We start from the raw sequence: 22,873 nt of genomic DNA, 5'->3' as shown, positions 1-22,873 counted from the left end.
ACCAAAGGCTCCGTGATACTGAGCTGCACTGAGGACATAGTGTTTGGCATGAACTCTTTAGCCTTAGTGCTGACCCCCACCATGCAATGCTTTTGCCTTTTTTTTTTTTTCAGACCTGGACGGACTTGGAAGTAGAAGGGTATAAACAGACATGTTCGTTTACATCCACCCCCTCATGGAGCTTCGGATCAGGTTCGCCTGAAAAGCTGACAGGTGGACCTGATCAGAAAGTCTGAATGAATGAAAGGACCCTAAAGGCTTTGGGCCCTTTCACACAAGCGGTTTGCTGATTGGAGCAGAGAAGGGTGGATGACAGACCCGTGTCTGCTCAGTTTCAGCAGAGTGGATATAGACGGACCCCACTCTGCTCTAAAGGCGGTAGGGTGTAAACAGACTCTGCTGTCTGTTTACACCCAGTTGCCTCTGATATAGTCCGCCCAAATGGAAAAGGACGCAGTCCTCCTCCATTTTGTTTTATGGGCCTGATCTGACCTGGAGGTAGGTGGGTGTAAATGGACACAAGTCCGTTTACACTCACAGGTCCATAGGAATGCATGGACCATCTGATCAGGTCCACCTGAAAAACTGACAGGCGGATCCGATTGGATCATCCGTGTGATAGGGGCCTTAGTTCACTTTTAGGCTCGGTTCACACTGCTAGCACTACTGAAGTCACTCCGACTTTAGAAAAGGTTCCTGTACTACTTCAAGGCGACTTCTATTCGATTTGTGCCCATAGACTTTAATGGAAGTCACTTCCAAGTCAGATCCTCATCTATATTGATGTGATTTGGATCCAACATTACAGGAAGATTACCCAGGCAAAGTCACACGGCATGAAAGTTGCACATCAAGTCGCATCAAAGTCATACTCAAGTCGCCAGCAAACCGCTGGGCAGTTGCCTGGAAAAGTCGCACCGCAAGTCATACAACTTTCAGGTCACAGTACTGTGAACCGAGCCTTAAGGAAAAAATAATACATGCAACTCTCTTACAGACTGTAAATGCAAGCAGCTAAATCAATAAATGAGAGGTTGCACTTAATAAACCTATAATTGGTGAAGATTGGATGCCATTACACTCCTCAGCAACCAATACAATTCCAGCAGTAAATGAACAATGAGCCTACTTAGCTCCATGGGCAACATTACATCACTTATACAGCTGATAATAAATTAGCTCAGAGAAAGAGCATGTGGTGATAAATAGTAATAGAGTACAGTCATATTTTACAATGTTACTACAATCACTCCATATACATAGTAAAAAAATACCATACTGTTGTTATAATGTGACCTATTTTTAATTCCAGACATTTAAAGTGTAACTAAAGCCAAACACTTTCTTTCCTAACAGTTAGAACCCCTGTCAGGTTTTTATTGCTCTATCTCCACAGAGAAGATTCTATTTCCCCACTTGTCCTTTGTCCCTCCAGGACAGGGTAATCTCGCCAACAGGGCATAACAAGAGATGAAAAAAACTGACATAAGTTTTAATTATTCCCTATTTTAAAGTGTCCTTGTCACTACATGATTAAAAAGAACATAAACCAATCAGTAAAAGAAAATGCAGTTTACTATTACCTTTCCAGCAGTCTGTATGTTAAATCCCCTGCTCCATGTTGTGGTTCCTCCCACCAGCCTGTATTTACTGTAGTGATGTAGAACGGGTGGAACCACAGCATGCGGCAGGGGGAGCAGTATTTGACAAGTATTGGATACTTGCAGTGGCCAGTCATTACCAATGTGGTGGAGTAGTACCACAGGGACCTCGAGAAAGGTTCTTCTTTCACAGTCTGGGCTTACATTAGTTTGATCCTGTAGTGACAGCACCACATTAATCAAAGTTAAATAATAAAAAAAAAGTTGGCATTAAATACACTTTACACTAAATGCATGTTCAAAGGCCGTATTGCAATAAATTGTTTGGGCTAACCAGACACTGCACATTTGGTCAGTCTTGGTTAACCGGTTTCTACACATCTAATAGGAATGCCATCAGATGACAATGCATGACTTGCAGTTCATCTGTAGCTGCAGGGCTAGCAAGTAAAATAAAACCACTGGTTACCTTAACATACTAAAACAGGACATTGCTGCTTTAAACCCTCAATGACTGCACCATCACTCTCACAAAAACATGGAGATAAAAAAAGAATACAAGATGACAGGCATGCCACGATGAATTTAATCAAACTGAGACACGGACTGGGTCTATTAAAGCATCACCTCTTAGCCGTGATATTCATTTCATAAAGAAAACAATAATGGTCTGGGACAGCTAGAGAGGGCAGTTTAGAAAACTCTTTCCCACTTTTTACTACAACAGTCCCAACATTCTATGGCCTAAGAGGACAGGCTGGCTGCAAAGGATTCTGGGATACAACAAATGAACTAAAATAATATAAAATATAAAAAAAGGACAAAATAAGACAAAATTGAAAAATAAAAGAAAAAAAAAAAAGAAATTAAAAAGCTCGGCTCTTACTAAAGCAAATCGAAAAGGTAATTATGGAAACAAATGAAAAAGTTAAAATAAAACTCAGAAGGGGCTAAAGCATGCATACGAAAAAAAAAAAAAATTAAAAATGCAATAATTTATCCCACAACCCTTTGCCAAGTACCCTGGTCTTGTTATATTGCACATGCATTCTTAAGCATAACAGAACAACCGCACAGGCATGGACCAATAGTAAAGGGAGCACACGTATGCCAAAATAAGAAGTATAACTGGCACTCAGGATTTTAAAGGGAAAGGAAACAAGAAAAGCCACTTACAGGGACCAGCTTCCAGTACCAGCGGGAGGGGCACTGGAGAGAAAGAGAAAAATATGGCAGGGTGGAGTAACGAAGAGAAACGTACAGGACACCAGAGAGATGGGGCAGTAGAAGGAAACCAGATAAGGGAGATCTAGAACAGAGTCAGCCTACGCTCGGTGATGGCAGTCATTTTGGATGGTGCCTGAACTGTGTCCCCCTGGACTTACAGGCCACATTTTTATAAAAAATGGATTTGGTCCTACAGAATGACTGCCTTCAAACCGTGTGTAGGTCATACATGATACACCTCAAACCATGACTAGAGAAAAGATCAGGAGAAGCATCTGTAAAAACTGGTGTACAGGGTACTATAGCCAATACAAAAAGAGCCATAATCTTTTAATCATGCCCACTATAAACATGTCAGAGATGGATAAACTGGAACAAACTATTACCTGTACACCCGTTCTCATGAATACACATAATGGGTAAATAGGCCAGGAAAATATGGGGGTAGATTAGAAATAGCCAAGAAAAGCTATTAGAAAGGGGGATTTACAGAAAAAGCAAAATGACACCAAGACAAAAGACTCAGGAAAGGAAAATATATAGGGGTATTCAAGTGTAACAAAATGGACACCCCTGCTACCAGATCAGTTGGCATGGACATTTAGGAACATTTTTGATTTTTATTAAAGATGATTTGGTGCATTGTATGCAAGGCCAGTAATTTTGGTCAGCATTCTACAGCATAGAATCCTCAACTTGCAAATTGTGATGTTCCATCATGGAAGCTTCCTGTATCTGTATGAGGCATTATAACAGTGGGTGTGACAATATCAGTGCTATGAACAGGGCTGAGCTTAAAGCCTAAGACTAGACACATAAAAATAAATAAATAAAAGCACAAAGGGACAGTACTTATAATCGGTGTGAAGTGTTCCTTGTACTGGTGGCTGTGGATTTAGTTGAAATCTTCAGTCTTCTGGTCCCCCCCTACCTCCCAATGATAGACTTCTAGTGCTGTGGGGGTTAATAGGAGCCGAGGAACATGTGACATATGCACTCATCAAGAGTGCTGACTTTGCCTACCCTGTCCACACTTCTCCATTCCTAGAAGCTGTACTATAGCATCCTTCAATGTAAAGCACTCTATGAATGGAGGAAGGGCAGAAGAAAAAAAGGTCCCCTCCACCATTTATAGATCATTTTTGATTCATGGATTGTGAGCTTCCTCAGAGGTCCCTCTATTATGAGATTTGCATCCTTACTTTGGTCAAAGCTGAACTGTAAGATTGCCCTACAGATCATACCTGGCGGTTAGCTAGAGTTAAATTTATAAGTCAAACTCAGATTAAAGGAAGCCCCTCATGAGAGAAATACAGAGGTCACCACTACTGATCATTCCTTCTGTGACTGCTAATTTCCACGATGCCATGCTAATGCCTCTGGGTTCAGTAACCAAGACTTTGCTAGAATCAGTATGCGCAAATTCTAACTTTGCTTGCTGAATTAAGGCCAGAGGAGGCCAGAAAACTTGCTTTTTCAAGGAGAGGACACAACTCAAAAAGTATTAAGATGGGGAGGGTGGGATTGCTTAGCTCACTGAAGGTAGGTGAAAAGGAAATTTTCAAAAATGCTTTTTTGAAAATTTTCTTAAACTTTAAGGGTTAGGGATAAGTTTTGGGTTGAAACTTAGAGAGTCTAGAGAGGTAAGTAACTGAGATGTAGTGTTTTAGGTGTGATAATTTAAGGGTTGGCTTTGTAAGGCCTATTAAGACCTTAATGTCCTGGTGTGTTTTGTTTTCTCATGTGTTAACATGTGTTGCATTAAAAGCTAAGTTCACCTTTTGGGAAGAAATAATAATAATTGCAAACCTTTTTCCAGAAAAACTAATGTACATTTATAAAGCATTGCACCCGTGATCAGTGGATCAGGGGCGCAATGGAAATCTCCTGAAAACAAGCCTTGCAGCTTTCAGCCCGTACCTCTGCATGGCTGTCAGTTAGCTGTAGGGCTTGTGAATGAACTACGACTGCTCTCATCAGCCCCCTTGCAGGTTATCCAGAACTACAAGCCGTCTGTTGCAGTGGAAGGTGGGATTTGCAGTTATGCTATTCACAGATTGCTTCGAATGAATGACGCAGCTGTGCGGGTGGAGTTTTCAAAATGTGAAAGCGTTGTTGGCCTGCTGTCACGAGGAAGGAGGGAGGGCGTGGTTGGGGGGGTGAGGAGGACATGTACTGGATGATGTTACCTGTGACACCACCCTAAATATGGGTGTCATGTGTAACATGCTCCATAAGGTGACCCCAAACCAAAGTTGTGGATGCCGCTCAGGCTGTAAGGATCCCAATCAATAAAGCTAACCACTGGGAGTGCAGGCTAGGACGGAGCTCATTTCGGTTCCAGACAGCAATGTACAGGGAAGAAAATGTCTAATGACCTGCACAATTTTGCAAACCCCAGGTAAGTAAGTGTAATGGCCTCAGCCTAAGCTCCAGCCAGGCTACACTCCCAAAGGGTTTCATGATTAAGCTCCGGGGATAGAGTGAAATGCGTTGGGAGCATGGCCTGGCTGGAGACTGGGCTAAGGCTATTATGCTTTCTTATCTGGGGTTTGCAGAGTTGTGCGGCTCATTAGACATTTTCATCCCTGTACAATGCTACAATGCTGGTGATCCTTTAAGACAGCTCATGCAAATGAATGGTGTGGCAATACACCATAACTTAAAAAAAAAATTGTGATGCACTTCAACTCATGCATTGCTTTAGTGTGCGTGGGTGCTGTTTAAAGAGAATGCTATCATAATGTTCTAATTCACGCAACACATGGGGAAGGTGTAAATGGGCCCCAAATGTGCACAAAAATGTCACATATAGTAAAAACCATTAGTGTCAAATGCATATTAGGGACAAAATTTTACTGCCATAACAGTTATTGGTGCCAAAAATTAAAACATTTTACAGCTTTTCTTTTTTTTGTACCTGAAACAACAGCACAAATGTTAAGATGATAAAAGCAAACCATCCTGCTACAGGTCCTCTATATAATAACACTAAGGTTCCCTGCCTTCAGGATTCCCAGGATTGGCAGGACCATTGTTACCTCCAGTGCTGATCAAAATTAAAATTGACATCACTTCTCATCCCTAGTAAGCCACATTGAGAAGCACGGTCAACACAAATGGATAGACTTGGTCCATCAAGCAAATATTGGAGCAGTGTGGAAAATGAATAAAGATAGTAAAAACCAACTGCAGCCCTTTTTTTCAAGTGAGTTAAATTTTTTTCTGGGTGTTTATTTCTGTCTGTAACCTCATTGGAAAAATTTCCATCATTTCTTGTCCCAGTGATACCCTTACACGAAATGAAGTTGTCACTGGGACAGAGAGGCATGGGTAGCAATAAGAACATTGCCATTCGGTCTAATATGGGATTCAGTGTTCCACTATTAGACAGAAATCAGGAGATAAAAAAAATAACATTCAAAAGGCAGCCCGCTGTCACCTGGGATATACCAAAGGGTCCCTGAAATAGTCTGGGAATGGAGAAGGATAAGAGTGCTACAAAGCTTAAAGGGTAAGTTAAGCTCCAAATATCCTTTTCACCCCTCCTGACCCTCTGCGCACAGCAGTCATTTTCCCCTGTGCTGCTGGTGTAATGGTCATACACCACAATATACAAGTCTGAAGTATGTATCTATCATAATGCGCACAATGGAAAACACCCGCTGGCCAATGAAAACCACCTCTTTCTTCTGGGACAACTTACTGGAAGAGGAAGCCTCAGAAGCGCTTCTCATTGGTTAGCACAGTCACGTGGCTAAGCTAATAAGTGAGCGCTCATCATGCGAACATTATGATGGATACTAACTCCAGGGTTGTGTATTGCGGTGTGCGTTCTGCTACACCGGCACCACTGGTCTTCACTGCCGCTATGTGGAGTGGCCAGGATATTTGGAGTAAGTTCACCTTTTGACTTTTTTTTTGTGAAAAGTTGAACTTATTCATTAAGTCCTGTGAGAATTTTTATTTTTCCTGACATGTAATCAACTATTCAATGCATTCCAGGCGCCTACAAATCGCCATTCTTTAAGTGTATGGAAGCTTACCTACAGGATATTGTCTGATCAGAGCCTACCTTGAGCTGAACCATTCAGTGGCCCATATTCAGCTTATGGGTCTCCTGTCGCATTACCCATCTGCAGTGTGATCTGCATGTTCAAGCATTATATCCACCCCCCCTTTTTATGGCCTTTATGCTCCCTCTTCCCCCTGTCTCTGCCTTCTCTTTGCTAATTACTTCTTATGATGCAAAATAAAAGTTGGTTGACTTCTCAAACGTCATGAGTCACATGATAATACATTTGATAACTATGTGAATCTTAAGTGTTGGATTTTTCAACATACTTCTCTTTGCTTTATTCATTAGTTCAGCTCCATAACTTTTGATTTAACTGACAGATTTTAGTACTTTTTCTTATGGGCCTTGTGACCCCATTATCCTGTTGTGTAATATTGGTAGTACATGCAAAGCTGTGGATGTGAAGTTATCAATTGTATTCATTGGTCTTGTCTCTTTCATGTCATACTTACCTAATATGAGTTGATTCATTTCATTTTTGATACGCTGGATGATTTTATGTGATGGCTTGACCTGATGTATCTGAGAAGCTTTGCCATACTAAAAGAATAGAATAAAAGCAAGGCAAGCAAGGAGGGTTCTGAGCCCCTGTAATATGTTTGATTTTTGATTATATATCACAAAATATAAAAATTCTTACTGGACCTAACCAAACTTTGTGGCGCTCTCATCCTTCTAATGCTCTACTGTCCTCACAGAAAGTAATGGGGGAATCTTCCCAATTGGGGCACTGACAGAAATAAAAACCTTTCCATATGCTATCCAAATAAAAAATTTAAATTGGAGCTGGGCTTTTATGAAGAATTCCAGGTATGGTATATTTTTACATAGTTACATTGACCCAGCGTGGATAAAAGTAACTATGTATATACCATACCAGGCCAATGTCCATGGAAGCTGGAAATCACTGTAGCAGACATCCCTACTCTAGTGATCTCCACTTGCTTCTGGGCCACCAGCTGAGCAACTGGCCTGATGAATGGTGAATACAGGAAGTTGCCAGCTCAGCATGGGTGACATGCAGAGAATGGTTTGCCTTTTTGGAATGAAGGCCAAGCATTCTATGATTGGACAAGATGGAGAAGCATCCAATTTCCATCATCCCATCCACATTAAGCTCTCCAATCAGAGAATGTTTTGCATTTATTTAGAAAATGCAAGGCATTCTCTGAATGGGGTCTGTGCTGAGCAGCCAACCTCCTGTAGTCAGGATGCATCAGGCCAGCCGCTCAGCATGGGATCCAGAAGCAAGTGGAGATCAGTGGAGTAGTGGTGTCTGCTTCAATGATTTCCAGCCTCCAGGGGCATCAGCCAGGTATGGTATATACAGAGTTACATTGGTCCAATCTGGACCAGTGTAACTATGTAAAAATATACCATGCCTGGAATTTATCCTTAAGGGATGTGTTACTATACGGACAGTTCTTCAAAAGGGTTCCAATTTGCCAACATGGAAAGAATTCCTTTACGATTAAAAAAAATGAAGACGCTGGAGAGTAACAAAGGTAAGTGCACAGAGAGTAATGGGGACATGTGCACAGAGAGTAACAGGGATATGTGCACAGATAAAAAGAACAACAGAAACATTACATGGAGTCAAGAGTACTAGGTAGCAAAGGTGGATCAAAGGGAGCAAAAAGGAGGGTGAAGGGGGGAAAAAAAAAAAAGAAGAATCTGAGAAAACATAGCTGAGAGACAGACCAGCAGACAGGAAGAGGTAATCTAAGCGTATCCTATAATACATACTGTCCATTGAGTCAGATATCTACAGAACCGGAAAAATGACAAAAATTAGCTTTATGACGAAGTTTGGCGGTAGGGAAAGAGGGCGACTAAAGAGTGAGATTGTACAGGATACAGCAGATTGCTGTATAAACATATAGAGCATATAGAAAGTGGGCACCAGGCACATGACGTAACATCCAGATTTACACCTCCAGGGTACAAATAGACAGAGATAGCTCCGGACGTTTAGGATCATACACACACACAAACAGAAATATGTTAAGTAGTCTCGTGTTACTTACCCCAGCCTGGTTTGATCCCTCTGGGGCAGATAGTTGTTTCCGTCCTTGTTCCCTCTCTGCCTCCTCTAACAGTTGGCGGTTTATCTGGTAAAAAAAAAAAAACAAAAAAAACAAAACAACATATAAGGAGATATGTATAGGGATAGATATACTGTATATAAACTTTGATGTATTATAAGGTTTCCTGACCAAGCTGGATATTCCTTTTCTTGTCAGAACTTGTCTCCTGAAACAGGTGCAAGTATCCCACTGACACCTTACAATTGACAGAAGCAGGTCCAGGTTTAAATTGTATGCCCCAAAGATCACTTTGTTATACAACCGCTAGTAAGCGCAGATTATGCGCCCAAGGTAAAAATTATAAATGTTGAGAATTTCTTTCCTAGGACGAAGCTATGAGCAGACGTGTCAACTGACAAGCAACAGCCAGACGACAGACAGCAGAGATAGTCCATCACACAACTGTAAGGAGGAAATGGTAAAACCGTGGCTCAGCCTCCTGTCTCTTCCACCCCCAACCACCCGTCTGAAAGAGCCCAAAATAAGCCATTTATGAGTTTTAAAAGCCTTAAAAACTCTATTTCCATATGTGAATGGTAAAATTAGTACATTTAAGGGTCTATTTTTCAATTTTTTTTTACCCAATATCCACACAACATTCACCAATATCAATATGCAGAAAATCGGTACATCTTGGGTGAAAGTTGCGTGAATCTTGGGTAAAAACATTGATAAATGGACCCCTTAGTTCTAGAACATATCACAAAAGGTATTCAGCTTGACTTATGACTTGCATGTGTATTTTTCTGCACCTGATCAACGCTGGTCACCACAAAGGCACTAGAAGAATCGTTTTCAAAGTGTCCTGTTCGCATTACAACCCTGCCTTGAGGTGGGTTGCAGCACTTTGCATAAAAATGCAGACATGCTGCATTTTTTTCAGGAAAGCACTGGAACCCATCTGAAGTCACTGATGGTCCCTACAAAGGTGCATAGAAATGAATGACTTGTCATTTTACTATTTTAACAAAGTTTAACCACTTCCAGTCCAGACACTTATACCCCCTTCCTGTCCAGGGCAATTTTCAGCTTTCAGCGCTATCACACTTTGAATGACAATTGTGCGGTCATGCAACACTGTACCCATATGAATTTTTTACCATTTTTTTGGAGACAGATAAAGCTTTATTTTGGTGGTATTTATTCACTGCTGGGATTTTTATTTTTTTTGCTCTGTAAATGAAAGTCAAAATATTTTGAAAAAAGTGTTTTTCTTTCAAAATTTTGCAAATAAATAATCTTTCATCATAAATCTTGGCCAAAATGTATTCCGTTATCTTTTTAGTAAAAAAAAAAAAAAAAGCCAAACTAGTTTATAACCAAAAATTATAATTTTTAAACATTTTTTTTACATTTTTATTTTTTTATATTATTATTTATGGGGTGTTTTTTTTTTTTTTTTTACATACTGTCACCCTAGCAGTACAGTGTCACCAGAGAGATATACAAAACAGCAAACAGTAAAACACACACAGCACACAGTTAACCCTTTGATTGCCCCAGATGTTAACCCCTTCCTGCCCAGTGTCATTAGTACAGTGTCAGTGCTTTTTATTAGCACTGATCACTATATTAGTGTCACTGGGGATGTCAGTGGCAGTTAGTCAGTCCCCCCAACCCCCCCCCCCCCCCCCCAGTGTCAGAATACCCAACGCAGTCCCACTATAAGTTGCTGATCGCCACCATTACTAGTATAAAAAAAAAATTATAAAAATTCCAGTATTAATACCACCATTTGTAGACGCTATAACTTTCACGTAAACCAATTAATTTACACGTATTGGGATTTTTTTCGAGCAAAGACATGTAGCAGAATACATTTAGACCTAAATTTATGAAGAAATTTGATTTCTTCCATTTTCTTGTTTGATATGTTTTATAGCAAAAAGTTAAAAATATTGGTTTTCTTTTCAAAATTGTCGGTATATTTTTGTTTATAGTGCAAACAATAAAAAACACAGCGGTGATCAAATACCACCAAAAGAAAGCTCTATTTGTGGGAACAAAAGTGACAAATTTCATTTATGTACAGTTTTGCATGACCGCGCAATTGTCAGTTAAAGTAACACAGCACCGTATCACAAAAAATGGTCTGGTCAGTATGGTGGGGGGGGGGGGGGGGGGTAAATCCTCTGGAGGCAAGTGGTTAAGATATAAAAAGAGGTAACCTAATTGAAAAGAAAATAATAACTGATGACCTACCTTATCAACCCAGGCAAGCAGCTTACTCTCCACTCCAGCCAGGCCAGGCTCTTCATTGGCAGGTAAGGACTCTGAGCAGTGGCTTGAGTACACAATCATAAGAGAGTCAATGACAGCAAGATGGGCACTCTGGAGAGACAAAAGAAGCAAAATATATTTGTAATTTTCCAGTATGGCCATACTCCGCTATGCAGTCCCTTACTATCTTTCCATTTATACAATTTTGCCTAATTAATGCCATGATTCATACCTCATAGATCATACATTTTATTGCATATAATTGCCAATATATTCAGCCTTGCCAATAAATTCTTCATCCCCTGCAACTGCCTGCTTTGGTCTCTAGAAGACTTACCGCCCTTCACCCAGTCTACAACTGGCAGGACTGTATAATTAATCACCTAATGGCTATGGCACCTTCACTAGATTAGCTCACCCATATCCTAATTTATACACACCCCTTTCTCCACCAACCTAATAATAATAATATTAAAGAAATATGCCACCCTAGGCAACCCTCTGGTGCCGGGGTCACCTGACCAAAGCCATCATACAGTCCATGTGTTACCTGACAAAGAAAAAGGACCAATGAACAAGCAAAGGCATTGCCTGGCCGAATCTGCCAAATCATCTATGATAAACCTTGGTCATGTGACCCACACTGGACAGGTCAAGAATTCTAGAGATTACTACAAACAGGAATATTTTTATGAACTATTTTCTAATTTATATTATAACCGCAGACTTATCTCAGCCAATGAGCTCCTTGCTGGGAAATGCTTGCTCTAATTACAGCAGATTGAAGGTAGGGGTGTGGTACTGTGATATCAGTCTGCATAGTGTGTAATGTCTAGATCAGCCTCAGAATTTCTGTTCAATAATAATAAGGCTTTCCGCAAAACAACAAATAAAGATCTAGTGCAAAAAACCTGAGATTGAGAAAAGGTACGCAGGTCTACGGTATACTGGTTGTCAACCTACGGCAGGTGCAGGTAATACAGTATAAGAGGTAACGGCTAGTATATGACCTCAGGGCTCTGTCATAAAGTCAACAATTGTGCAAATGACTTACAAAAAGAGTAGGGAAGAAGGAGAGAGAAATGGGAGGAGGGGTTGAAAGGTAGGGAGGGAACACCGCAGAAGACGAGTGTAAAGCCATAGTTAGAGGGAAAAAAAAAAAAAAAATTGCTCAATTTCCCCATCAACACTGACTGTGGGGAATTCCTATCACAGAGATATTGTGTTCTTATTTATTTATTTCAGGCACTTATATAGTGTTATCAGTTTTTACGCAGCGCTTTACAAATTTATTGAACATTCACTTCAGTCCCTGCCCTCAAGGAGCTTACAATCTAAGGTCCCTAACTCACATTAATACAGTACATACAAATACTAGGGCCAATTTAGACAGGAGCCAATTAATCTACCAGCATGTCTTTGGAGTGTGGGAGGAAACTCGAGTACCTGGAGAAAACCCACACAGGCACAGGGAGAACATGCAAACTCCAGGCAGGTAGTGTCATGGTTGAGATACAAACCGGTGACCCTAGTGCTGCCAGATGGTAACCACTTAACCACTGTGTTCTCCCGGCAATATTCGAATGTAAAACTCGACAGGCTGGTTGTACCCAAGTTGATTGATCGATCAACTTAGGTAAATTTAGCCTATACATTGTTGGAATTTAAGCCAGTCCCCGCTGAACCAGGCAAGATTCAAACTGTATATGGCTGGCTTAATCCTACAACTGCAGGGGAGTCACTTAGAGGTCCAGTAGATGGCAATCAAAGCCCAAAAGGCATAAACTTGGAGATCCAGGGTTAGCAGGTTTTATGTGAGGTACCCATGGTGTCAGATTTGACAGTCAAGGTTTCATTTGTGAGCAGCCAGTGTACCTTAGATTCACATCTTCGAGTGAAAGGGTATCCGCTTTAGCTATTATTTGGTAGCTGTGAGCACACAGGTCATAAGTCTATACTGACAAGAGGTAGGTCTGACAGATTGCAATTGAGCATCACCACATTAGGTAACATCGGGACCATCAACCTCAAGGAGTATTTGTAGCATGTCATAGACCTGGGTCCATAGAGTGTGTGCGCAACTGGGCAGTTCCAACATATATGAATGTATGTGCCTGGTCCAAGCAACCTCGAAAACAGATCCCCGCATGCTCCGGAGTGTATTGTGCAACTAGTCGGAAATAAGTACTAACAGTACGGCAGTTTATAATCTGCTTCATACTGCCATTGCTGCAACTTAAGAGAGATGCCTAGATCGGATTCCCATTTCTGCATGTTGGAAAGTTGGGGGAATGAAGAACCTGCCAGGAGCTGTGGGTCATTAAGGCAGTGCCTTTCAAAGGATGTCCCTCGAATTGGGAAGGGGATCAATGACTGAATAATATGTTTGACTTGCAAATAACAAAATAATTCAGCATTCAGTAATTTGTAGTCTGTATGCAAAATGGGAAATTACTTCGGGCCACACGCTTTGAGGAGGGAACGCATACTAGTGAGTTTTAGATCTACCCAATGACGAAACAAAACCCAGTAGGAAAGTCTGATTTCCAAGGAAGGACAATAGAGGGACTGGATTGTGCCTGAGTATTTGAGGTCGTCCCATATCAAGCCTCAACCTTCTTAACACAAACCCTTGAAATAACTTTCCAGCCTCAGGGAACATCTATTAATGATTACTATATCTACACGTCGCAGTACATTAGTGGGAAGAATGCGCTTTACATTTGTGGTCACTGGATAAAATCCTGCCCTTACAGAAAACTACAAAATTTGTTGATCTCAGTGGTCACCAAAAGGAGAGGTAGACATTACTCATTGCTCAAGGAAACCATAGCAATCTTTGGAGGAACCCTAGGATTCCAGAGAACCATGGCTAAGAAAGCCTGGTCTAGATGACATCATGCCAATGGAGTATTCCAAAATAAAAAATGACATCACAGAAGTCATTTATCACCCTAAATCCCAAATGAGCTTTCAGTTTAGGCTAGATTCACACAGGGCCAGATCTAGGGGGGTGCTGGGGTGGCCTGTGCCCACCCAGATTTTAGCTGTGCATCCACTAATCCATGAGCCAGTCTGATGTGGACAGTTGATGTAAGGAGGCACACTGATGGGGACAATCCATGTAAGGGGGACACTCTGATGGAGACACCTGATATAAGGGGGCACTCTGGGAGGGGATGATATTATGTAGGGGGGCACTCTGTTGGGGATAATTGATATAAGGGGCCACTCTGATGAGATACATGAGGTAAGGGGGCATTCTGGTGGGGACACATGATGTAAGAGGGTACTTTGTTCGGGACACCTGATGTAAAGGCATACTCTGTTGGTGACAATTGATGTAAGGGGGAACTCTGATGGAGGCACACTGATGGGGACACTTGATGTTAAGAGGGCAAGCTGATGTAAAGGGGGACTCTGAATTAGGACTCCTGATTTAAAGGGGGACTCTGATAGGGACATCTGATATAAAGGAGGACAGGTTCTGTGTCAGCCTAATACATACTAGTGTTTCCCAGGTTGTCACACTGTGTGACAGACTCTCAGTGACTTGCACAGAGTGCTGGCATTATGCCCCTTACCTTTTTTGTACAGCACCCCCATACCAGATAGGCTAGTTCCGGCCTTGGATTCACACCTTGTGCATGTCAGGAATACACACACAATTGTGTGCTTTCCCAGGACACACAGAAACATACTGTTCTTTAGCAGATATGCAGTGGTGCCAATAATTGGAAATGGCACCCCCCATGCACCTGCTAGCCTGCACACGCCAAACCACATAGTGCCGCAACACCATGTGGTTCAGTGCTGTGTACATTTGGAAAGGGGTCAGGGGTTTCTTTTCTGCCTTACATGTAGGGCAACCCATTAAAATGACAAGGCTACCCAACACGGACCTGTTACATAGCATCTTTATGGTGTGAACCTAGCCTTAAAACCAGCATAATACATTCGGGGTGCATCAAAAAAGGTTCCAAGTGTTACTGTTCATTTTCTGTTGAAAACAGCCCCAGCTTTAGCAGAAACAACCTGTCCCCTGCCAACATGCTGCAAATAAGGACCTTTGTGGTGTATGTGGAAGTAGAGGTACCTCTGCAGAGGCTTGACACACCTCTTACGGAGTCAAAGCTGAAGCTTTCAAATCAGCAATGAGCATGAGGCTTGCTGATTGGGGAACAATGAGGAAAGGTGTTGGACCTCTGCAGAAAGACCACTTCTTCAACACAGACAGGAACAGTCCTTCTCTGTAGCATGCTGGCAGGGTACAGGCTTTTGTACTCAGACTGTGGCTGCTTTATTTAAAAAAAAAAAAAAAAAAAAAAAGAAAACACAAACACAGTAAGACCTTCCATATTTACCAACTGTTTCTTTCAGTACAGATACAATATGTCTCTGTACCCGCATTCTGTAGCCCGCTAGAAGCATAATTAGCTTTGCATGTTTCAAGTCATCATGCTTCATCTGCTTGAGGGAGAACTTGTATGAGCAACAGCTACATGAACAATACACCTGTACACACCCGCTATAAACACACAAGTGGGCTTATATTTACAAAAAGCTTCCATTCACCCAGCTGGGAACAGACCAATAATCCAATTCACAGCGAATGCACACAAGACAACAGCATTGGGTGGAGCTGTTCATGGCTGACTGCAAATGGTAAAAACGAATTCACAACACAGTGAAGGGAAAGTGAGAGATGGTCATGGCACTGCTGGAAGAAGACGAAGAAGAAAACAAGCTTTTATTAGATGTAGAATTTAATGTCTCTGCTAAACATTTCTCTTTCATGGTACAGACACCATTAAACTGCCTGCGATGCGTTCTGGGAGAACAGCAGACGCCTGCACCTTCACTCCACGCAGAATAGGCCCTTTGTTTAAAGCACACATATGCAATTACTGAGGTTTTCCGAGTCCACAAGAAAGAGGTAATTTTCTGCTTTCGGCTCAACATTAAAGGGCCAATAAAATTAAAGAAGCCTCATAACTTACCAATTGGGTTCACGAGAATAATGAAGAGAATGTCTTTATTTTTTTTCTATTTCAATGGTTTTTATTAATTTTTAAACAGTATAAAAGAGAGGCAATAAAACACACCCACGCAGGGGCTATCAATTGCACAGAGAAAAAAAATGCAAAATAAAAAAAAAAAAGAAGGAAAAACAGTGCTCTAATGCCAACAGGGCAAAAGGTATGCCCACGCAGAGGCTATCAATGGCACATAAGTTACAAAACATTACTGTAACTGACTATAACAACTAAATGCAGCAGTCCAGTCACACCAAAACAGAGAGAGAATGAAAAAAGAAGAAAGAGAGGAAGAAAAAGAAAGAGAATGTCTTTATTTTTAAAGGTAAAACCTTTAAAACATACAATTACTTTGTGACCTTTTACAAAAAAAAGAAAAAAAAAAAAAAAGACATGCTCAATACAAGTCTAATGTATTTCTAAGGTATAGATATTGCATATATTGTTGCATACTGCAACGTTTATGTTACATTTTGGCAGGATGTTTTATTATGCTTGATGTTCCATATTTTCTTTCCTGTTAAACAATATTTGTAGTTTACCCACTAGAGGGAACTCTCAGCAGCTCAGCAATTTTTTTCTGACTCTCTTCTATACCTAAACCCAACAACAAAAATGTAATATATTGCAGATTACCAGTCATTAGATGTGGTAGTTGCATTAGCTTAGTATAGTCAGGCTTTTTTTTCCCTTTATTTTCTTCTGGTGATCCAGTAACACACTTCCTGTCTTAGGGTGACAACGCTCTCTCACTGTACTGTAGCTATAGAGCAGGGGTCTCCAAACTTTCAAAACAAAAGGGCAGTTTACTGCACTTCAAACTTCAGGGGAGCCAGACTGTGGCCAGTGGCAGTACAAAATGCATTGGCATCGGTGGGAGTATACAATGCCAGAGGCTTGGTGGTCAGTGGGAGTAAAAAAAAAAAAAAAACAAATTACATTATTGGTGTCAGTGGGAGGAATAATGCCCCATAACTGGTGTCAGTAGGAGAATTAGTTTCCCATCACTGGTGTTAGTGGAAGGAATAATGTCCCTTCATTGGTGTCAGCGGGAGGAATAGTTCCCCATAACTGGTGTCACAATTACAAACTATACATAATATTACTATTAATAAAACATTGAACTATCCCCATGTAACTACCAGGTCAGCTATAAGTAACCTGTTAAAAGAATATGCTATACACTTGCCTGTTAAAACACCGCCATGTTGCTGCTTCCAAATTGCTGCAGCTATCCAACACTTCAGGATGTGTGAATACCTGTTCCATTTATTAGTTGATCCTTAATAGGAGTGGATGATGTGCTGGTGATATACATTCCTGTCTAAGATTAATCCTGGAACCATTTGTGATGTATCACTACAGCACTCAGGAAGGACTCTTGGAGTGCACCATACTTCTACACTCACCAGCCACGTTAATAGGTACACCTGTTCAATTGCTTGGTAACACAAATTGCTAAATCAGCCAATCTCATGGCAGCAACTCAATGCATTTAGGCATCTAGACGTGGTGAAGACGACTTGCTGAAGTTCAAACCGAGCATCAGAATGGGGAAGAAAGGGGATTTAAGTGACTTTGAATGTGGCATGGTTGTGTCAGACGGGCTGGTCTGAATATTTCACAAACTTCTGATCTACTGGTATTTTCATGCACAACCACCTCTAGGGTTTATAGAAAATGGTCTGAAAAAGAGAAACTATCCAGTGAGCGGCAGTTGTGTAAATGAAAATGCCTTGTTGATGTCAGAGGTCAGAGGAGAATGGGCAGACTGGTTGCTGCGACATTCATATGGTAGAGTCAGAATTTGGTGTAAACAACATGAAAGCATGGATCCATCCTGCCTTGTATCAATGGTTCAGGCTGGTGGTGGTGGAGGTGTAATGGTGTGGGGGGTATTTTCTTGGCACTAGCAAGGGGTAAAGTAGCCGGTGAGTGAGGATCCATATGAATGCTTGTTCCCATTCTTGCTATAGTTCCTCCAGCTGGTCCATATATCAGTACATGTGAAGAAACCAAAGTGCATGGCATGAGGAGCATTCAACACATCCAGAAGTATCAGCTCCATGAAGCTATGGATCATCTACGCACAGCAGCTTTAATACAAGGACCCCTAAAAAAATAAGTATATACAATTTTTTTTTCTTCTTACACAGGATGCCTTTAAACTGGCCGGAGACCGTTCTAATCTAATCCCTGCTGAACTGGCCAAGATTCAAACCATGTAAGAGCTGGCTGAAAGTACCCAAGTTGATCGATCAATCAACTTTTGTACAACCAACCTGATGGATTTGCTGGGAGAACACAATAGCTCTGTGGGAGGGATTCCCACATCAGCACTAAGAGGCTTGATGGGGAATCTAGCATTTTTTTTTCCTGCAACCCATGGAACCCATGGTTGCAGGAAAGAAAACCGCTCCATTTATGATTACCTTTGGTTGACTTTTGACCCTGTAGTGACCCAGTGACGTTAACATTTATAAGATTATTTAAATAAAGCCAACTTTATCATTTGAAAAAGCCTTTGAAAAGCCAATACATTCCCTTTACAGATGCATCTGTAGCATTGTAGGACCACATATAGATGTTTTTATATCAGGAATTATTGTAGCATATATGCATTTGTGTTGGGTATTATCCTACTCTTGACCTGCCTATGTGTTTTAGGTAAGCAACTCTGAAAGTCCTGAAATTTGAGGATCAGATAGACACCGGGGCAAAAAAAGATCAGCAACAATAGCCCTTCTATTTCTTTCATGGTAGATTTTGTTGTATGAGCTCTTAAACGTCATTGCACACGGATCTTGTGGACAAATTCTTTATATCTGTATGAAATGGTTGGGCACAGTGAATTGGTGAATATCACTAAAGTCCCGTACACACGTGTCAAATATCACCCAAAATCAGCTGGTACAATAGATACCGGACGACATTCATCCTATGTGTACAGGTCCTTGTTTGACAGAAGCCAATCTCACAGCTGTCTTCTGTTCAACGAGCTTGCCGTAAAACCAACAGCCGATCTGCATCCAATCAGCGCTCTCAGCCAATAGCTCCGAGCACTGATCGGTGTGTTCTGGCAGAGGGGCAGACCCCTATCAGAACACAATAGCTCAGCGGGGAGATTGCTGTACTAACATTGCATCATTAATACAGGGACCTCCTTATGAGATCCTCAGTCTTTCTCATACGCTGATGACACTCAAATTTACCTCTGCACCCCCCACCTCACCCCCACATTCTCCGCCCGCATCACTCACCTCCTAAACGACATCTCTGACTGGATGTCGCTCCATTTCCTCAAGCTTAACCTCTCCAAAACCAAGCTTCACGTCTTCCCCCTTGCCCGCATCCCCCCATCCTATCCATCACTACCAACACCACCACCATCAATCCCGACCCGCAAGCCAAAGTCCTTGGCGTCATTCTGGACTCAAACCTCTCCTTCCAACCTCATGTCAAATCACTTACAAACACATGCAGGCTCCACCTTTGCAACATCGCCAAAATACGCACCTTCCCTACCCCAGACACCACTAAACTACTCGTACACTCCCTGATTATCTCACGCCTCGACTACTACAACTCCCTCCTCACCGGCCTGCCCCAGTGCAGGCTCTCCCCGCTTCAGACCATCCTGAACTCAGCGGCTAGACTCTTCCACCTCACCAACCGCTCCACCTCTGCCACCCCCCTCTGCCTCTCCCTCCACTGGCTCCCTATCGCCCAACGCATCAAATTCAAACTACTCACTCTGACCTACAAAGCCATTCACAACACTGCCCCTAACTACATCACCAACCTGATTCCCAGGTATCACCCTACCCGTACCCTTCGCTCTTCACAGGACCTCCTTCTATCTTGCCCCCTGGTCTCCTCCTCCCACGCACGTCTGCAAGACTTCTCCAGGTCCTTCCCCATCCTCTGGAACTCACTACCCCAGTCCATCAGACTGTCACCTTCCCTCCTCACCTTCAGGCGCTCCCTGAAAACCCACCTCTTCAGGGAAGCCTACCCCACCCTCACCTAACTGCCGTTCTCCTTCCTACCACTCCATCCCCCACAGCCACTTCCTCCTGTACCACTACCCCCTCCCTCCTAGATTGTAAGCTCGAAAGAGTAGGGCCCTCTAACCCTCGTGTGCTGTTTGTAGTTGCTGTACTGTTTCATATATTGTCCCCCCTCTATTGTACAGTGCTGAGCAAACCCTTTGGCGCTATATAAACTTGATGTAATAATAATAATAATAATTCAGGGCTGAACGAAAAAAGTAACTTACTGTGTGTACCAGGCTTGATGGCTTGCAGCACGGAGGTCCTTGATTTGAGTCTTGGGCACTATCTGCATGGATTTTGGAGCATGGTTTGAATTCCGGGTACCCTCTGCATGGAGTTTGTATGTTCTTCCTGTGTTCACGTGGTTTTCTTCCCACACTCCAAAAACATGCTGGTAGGTTAACTGGCTCTGGTTTAAATTGGCCCTAGAATTTGTACACTGTACAATTTGGCTATGCACATGTGTTATCACTCTCAGCAAGTCAACCCCAAGAACTGAGCAACTGGGGAGGTTTGAGAAAAGACCTGGAGACCTACCTCGTAGAAGAAAAAGAAGTCAAGAAATTCTGTGGAAGAAGTTATGAAGTGCATCAGCCATGGTGTCCTGAGAGCTGGCCCATAGTATGGATGAGAGTCAGATACGACTGAACAGATACATACATATATGAACAATTTACATGGATCACCAGGCAATTATAACAGTTTTACGGTTTGCATCATGCAGCAATGACTCGTAAAATGTTTATTTAAAAATGCCTAATGCAGAGGAGTGGCCGAATGACATTCACAAGGCACTGAAAATGATTTAAAAAATGCACACTGCATCCGGGCTCCAGTACACACGCGACATGTTTGTTTAGTTAATCAGAGCAGGAGACTGGAAAGTGGATGCGGTAAAGGTTTGAAAAGAAAGGCGGAAAGGAGTGTATCCAATACTGACCAATCACTGCTCTTTCCAGACCATTACAAAGCCCTTCCCCCTAGAGCCATCAAGCTATTTAAAGCATTTTATGTGTCACCTTTGGTTCTTTAAAGTGGTTTACTGTCAAAACAATTTTTAGACATGCAAAGAATAAAAAAAAAAAAAACTACCTACATTCTACATGTTATCCTTAGATTTGCAGACAATGCAAATAAACATCACATAGCAAAGGTCACGCAGTGTGCCTGTTAATGAACTGTGGTTGTAAAGGCTTTTTTTTTTTTTAATAACAAACAAGTTCTATTTACCCACTCTGTGTAATGATTTTGCACAGAGCAGTCCCGAGCCCCCTCTTCTGAGGTCCCCAGCTGATGATCTTAGCTCCTCCTCTTCTCTGAGTGCCCCATAGCAAGCCACTTGCTATGGGGGCACTCATGCTGGCTCAATACTGAGCTGGGCTCTGCACATCTATAGACACACACAGCAAGTTCTATTTACCCACTCTGTGCAATGGTGTTGCACAGAGCAGCCCCGAACCCCCTCTTCTGAGGTCCCCAGCTGAAGTCTTAGCTCCTCCTCTTCTCTGAGTGCCCCATAACAAGCCACTTGCTATGGGGGCACTCATGCTGGCTCAATACTGAGCTGGGCTCTGCACATCTATAGACACATACAGCAAGTCCTATTTACCCACCCCCGCTCCTTTCTCACAGGCTTTGATAGACAGCAGCAGAAACCAATGGCTCCCACTGCTGCTATGTCTCCTGTGAGAAGAGAGAGCGCGGAGATGAGCTGCTGCAGATGGACACAGTGCTGGATCGAGGGGCTCAGGTAAGCATTCAAGGAGGGGCTGGAGTGGAGAAGTTTTTGAAAGGTTTTTTTTTACCTTAATGCAAAGAGTGCATTAGGGTAAAATTGCTTTTTACCTTTACAACCACTTTAAGGAAAATCAAAGAAATTCTCCATCATGATTGGAAACCTTTTATGAAAGGTATTAATTTTTGTTAAAACCACTGAGAGTTTGCTGAAATATTACTTAAAATTAGTATGTACAACCCAAACTTTTTTTTTCAGTTTTGGACAACGTAAGGAAATTTAAAAAAAACACCTGTCATAGGGGTGACTCCATCCTCTCCTTTATTCACTTTAGTGTTCGTGTCCCTTCTATGGTACATAACACAAAATGCTGCAATCTCTTGAATAAAGCTTGCTCTTTGTATAGGTAGATAAACCTGCCTACATATCCAAACCGGGGCGGACTGACAACTCATGGGGCCCCCGGGCAATAGGGGATCATGGGGCCCCCGTGTCCTTGCCCAAACTCAAAAAAGCCTATGAAAAAGGTACCAGGGGCATCTCATAGGGCCCCCTACTGACCCCGGGCCCTCGGGCAGTGCCGAGTTTTCAAATGGTCAGTCCGCCCCTGATCCAAACCTCAAATCTCTATAGCGCACATTTTGGTAGAGTTCCACTTCAATGAGATTTTATATATATTAAATACACATACTGAAAGTGCAATTTTCTCCCACTTGCAGTGGAGGATAACCTAGCTGGAAACCTGCACTCCTCTTTTTCGTTTATTGTGAATTAAAATGTCTCGGGATCTACCGAACTCTCGATCTTCGCTGTCTATATGCTTGCAACTATGAA

General features: G+C 42.0%; 1 protein-coding gene across 3 annotated transcripts in view; it reads right to left on the bottom strand.

Annotated features, from left to right (window-relative positions):
- Positions 1 to 22,873, bottom strand: part of CAMSAP3 (calmodulin regulated spectrin associated protein family member 3) — a 165,823-nt gene that overhangs the window by 41,689 nt on the left and 101,261 nt on the right. For 2 of the 3 annotated variants that reach the window (XM_089661279.1, XM_089661280.1), the window contains exons 3-5: positions 11,196 to 11,324; positions 8,934 to 9,017; positions 2,778 to 2,810 (exon numbers count right to left, since the gene is read on the bottom strand). In XM_089661279.1, coding sequence (XP_089517405.1) covers positions 2,778 to 2,810; positions 8,934 to 9,017; positions 11,196 to 11,324 — 246 coding nt within the window. The remainder of the gene's footprint in view (positions 1 to 2,777; positions 2,811 to 8,933; positions 9,018 to 11,195; positions 11,325 to 22,873) is intronic. The other variant, XM_089661281.1, reaches the window with a different exon arrangement.

Source organism: Staurois parvus, unplaced genomic scaffold, assembly GCF_062004578.1.
Source record: "Staurois parvus isolate SC_StPar_1 unplaced genomic scaffold, SC_StPar_1.0 ptg001328l, whole genome shotgun sequence".
In the NCBI taxonomy this organism is placed as follows: Eukaryota; Metazoa; Chordata; class Amphibia; order Anura; family Ranidae; genus Staurois; species Staurois parvus.
Note: the sequence above shows the minus strand (reverse complement) of the source record. Positions and strands in the feature narration are given on the sequence as shown.